The following is a 3,126-nucleotide window of genomic DNA, read 5'->3' as shown; positions in this document are numbered from 1 at the left end:
CTTGAGTCGAGGGTATCGGTGAACAAGCCATGTAAAAGAAGCTTGAGTCGAGGGTATCGGTGAACAAGCCATGTAAAAGAAGCTTGAGTCGAGGGTATCAGTGAACAAGCCATGTAAAAGAAGCTTGACTGTAAAGGAACAATTTGTGTTTTTATGATAATAGTAAAAATTTCACTGCTATTTAAAGAATATTCTTTAACTAAAATATCTTCAACTCACTAATAACTATTCCCTGTGATTTTAAAGAGTTATATACTATTATATTTTTCTACCACGACAAATATCTCAATTTTAATCTTTTTTGTTGTACATACACTTTTTTAAAAATATATATATATTTTTTTATAGATATCTGATGATGAATTTGAGATTCTGCTGGAATACTTAGTAGGGTTAAAGGGGGCAGCTAGAGAACGACTGGTGGAGGAGGCAGAGAAGTTGATACGGACATGGGAGATTCAACTTCAAACAGAAAATCCCGGTTCCGATGACGAAAGGATTGGACTTAATGACAGAGCAAGAAGTAAGCTAATAGTTTTAAGAAAGGTAAAGAAAAATAAACTGGCGTATGAACGATATGACATTCGCGAGGAAATAGAACTAACATGTTGTTTGGTGTATTGCCCATTTACTGTCGAAACAGAAATTACAAAATAGTCAATAAATCTTTATCTTTTCTTTAGTTTATTGCACATTTTTCTTTTGCCAGATGACCTTGACCTTTTACTCCCAAAATCAATAAGGTTCTTCTCTAGTCCAAAGGGACATGACCTGATGAGTTTTACTAATGTCTGATGTTTATAATTCTAGTTTTCATGTGGAAGATGCTTGGCCACATATAGACATGATCTTCGCCATATCCTGTCAAGCATTTACAGAAGGGATAAAAACACGATATTATACGTCGGTTTCTATAGACTCAGAATAAGCAAAATTAAGTAACGAATGGAAAATAATTCGAGCCTTATTTCAAGTGATAGTGGTTTTTACCAAAAATTGTCTCGTTGTAGTTAAGAAATCATGCATGTAATGATTACACCAAATATAATGTCAAGTGTAGGTGATCGTTTCTCAGTCATGCTCCAAATAATTTAAGAAGGATCCTTAAAGTTCTTTTGAAATCAAATATTTTGTGGGCAAACATGACAGATCTGAATTACTGTGTTTCAAACATCAAAAGATGATTCTCATGGTCAGTTACAATACTGAAGTATTTATTTTCCCCCAAGTTATTTTTGTTCAAATGAATACACAGTAGTACTAATGTTCATTTCTTTGTGATTTAACACATTTATTCCCTAATATGTAATACTGTATATAAATTTACAAAATTTTTTACTTCATCCGCTAAGATTATCACTCCAGTTTGTAGCTGGAATTTGACATAAAACAGACAAAAGTATGAATCATTTGTAACTTTGGTCCGGGATAGAACTGTAGATAGAACCCGCTTTTTTTTTTCTTTCTTTTTACCTTCTCCAGTAAAATATTTTCCAACTTTTACCATTTTTTTGTTTCTCTCTCTCTCAGGTTTTACAGATCTTTGTATTGGAGAGAAAGTAACAGAATCTGGCTACAATCGAGCGAGGATGATTATCCAGATGCTGGAATGAAAACATGTATTTCTGTACAAAATGATGGATACGAAGATATCTATTAGTTGCCCATTGTTGATAAGAACATTTAAGGTGCTTGAGAGACAAGTATATCGTCGTTATTCTACATTGATGCTAGGTAAATACAAGGAAGACTTGTTCACTGTAGAGAAAAACAAGCAACGTTACGGTTCAGTAATGAAATGTTTTTTAACATACCACCTGTTGTTTCATTTGCTTTAAAAATATATCTTTAACATTGTGGTTTAACAAAGTGCCATTTTAACAACCCCATCTAGGCCATCTCATCTACTAAACTGAACTTCATTATAAAACACTCAAAGCCAGCCTTTATCATACAAATATTTATCAAGCCTTCCCTTAAATAAATTGCATCTACCACATCCGAAGGCAACCCATTCCAAAAACAAACCACCCTGTCAGAAAAGTAAAACTATCTTAGCTGAAGATGACTCCTACCCCACCAAAATTTATATTTGTGTCCCTACTATTCTCATAATTAAGTATGAAAAGTGATAACGCATCAACACTATCAGTTCCCATAACAATCTTAAAACCCTCAATTAAATACCTTCTTTTTTTTTCAAGAGAAAACAATTTCATATAACTTATATTGTCCTTGTGCAACGACCTTTCCATCCCAGGAGTCACTCTAGTAGTCCTCCTCTGAACCCTTTCCAACAATTCAATGTCCTCCCTAAGGTAACTAGCCCAAGACTGAACACAATACTCTGAACTAAGCCTAACCGGTGATCTCTACCATGAAATTATAACCTCTCTAGATTTGTGTACAATATTTCTGTAGATACAACCTGAAATCTATTTGCCTTGCCAGGAGTGATAAAAGTTTCAAAGCTTTGATTTCTTTAGTAATGGTTAATGGATGGTACTAGAGTTTATAAGTGGATCTAATAGTGTTCACAATAATCCCAAAATGTACTGATTTGTTTTATATATATATCAAATTTTCGTTAAAAGAACAACAAACAAAACAGAAGATACGCTGAGATAGTGTAGCATACCAAAATGTTCCTGTCAACTCGAGACCTTTCCTTGATAATAACCAAAGCTGATAACAATTTGTTAATATACTTTATTAGTGGCCATGCTGTTTATTATAATAATATTGGCAAAAACTGTAAAATGGACAAAGCATTACTTCGTTTATTGAAGTTTTAATAATGACCTGTTGTTTCAATAGAACATACAGGAGTGTGGTATTGTATGTTCTATTGAAGTAACAGATCTGTTGTATTGAAGTAACAGATCTGTTGATACCACACTCCGAACATACAGTAGTGGGGTATCAACAGATCTGTTACTTCAATAGAACATACAGTAGTGGTGTATCAACAGATCTGTTACTTCAATATAACATACAGGAGTGTGGTATCAACAGATATGTTACTTCAATAGAACATACAGTAGTGGGGTAGCAACAGATCTGTTACTTCAATAGAACATACAGGAGTGGGGTATCAACAGATCTACTACTTCAATATAACATACA

At 33.5% G+C, this 3,126-nt stretch overlaps 1 protein-coding gene across 4 annotated transcripts in view; it reads left to right on the top strand.

Moving 5' to 3' along the window:
- LOC106466291 (uncharacterized protein C7orf50 homolog) overlaps window positions 1–1,816 on the top strand; it is an 8,156-nt gene extending 6,340 nt beyond the window's left edge. For all 4 annotated transcript variants that reach the window (XM_022394271.1, XM_013926559.2, XM_022394272.1 and 1 more), the window contains exons 3-4: window positions 349–523; window positions 1,531–1,816. In XM_022394271.1, the coding sequence (XP_022249979.1) occupies window positions 349–523; window positions 1,531–1,613 (258 nt within the window). In that variant the 3' untranslated portion in view covers window positions 1,614–1,816. The remainder of the gene's footprint in view (window positions 1–348; window positions 524–1,530) is intronic.
- Window positions 1,817–3,126: the final 1,310 nt, after the last annotated feature.

Source organism: Limulus polyphemus, unplaced genomic scaffold, assembly GCF_000517525.1.
Source record: "Limulus polyphemus unplaced genomic scaffold, Limulus_polyphemus-2.1.2 Scaffold2213, whole genome shotgun sequence".
Classification (NCBI taxonomy): Eukaryota; Metazoa; Arthropoda; class Merostomata; order Xiphosura; family Limulidae; genus Limulus; species Limulus polyphemus.
Note: the sequence above shows the minus strand (reverse complement) of the source record. Positions and strands in the feature narration are given on the sequence as shown.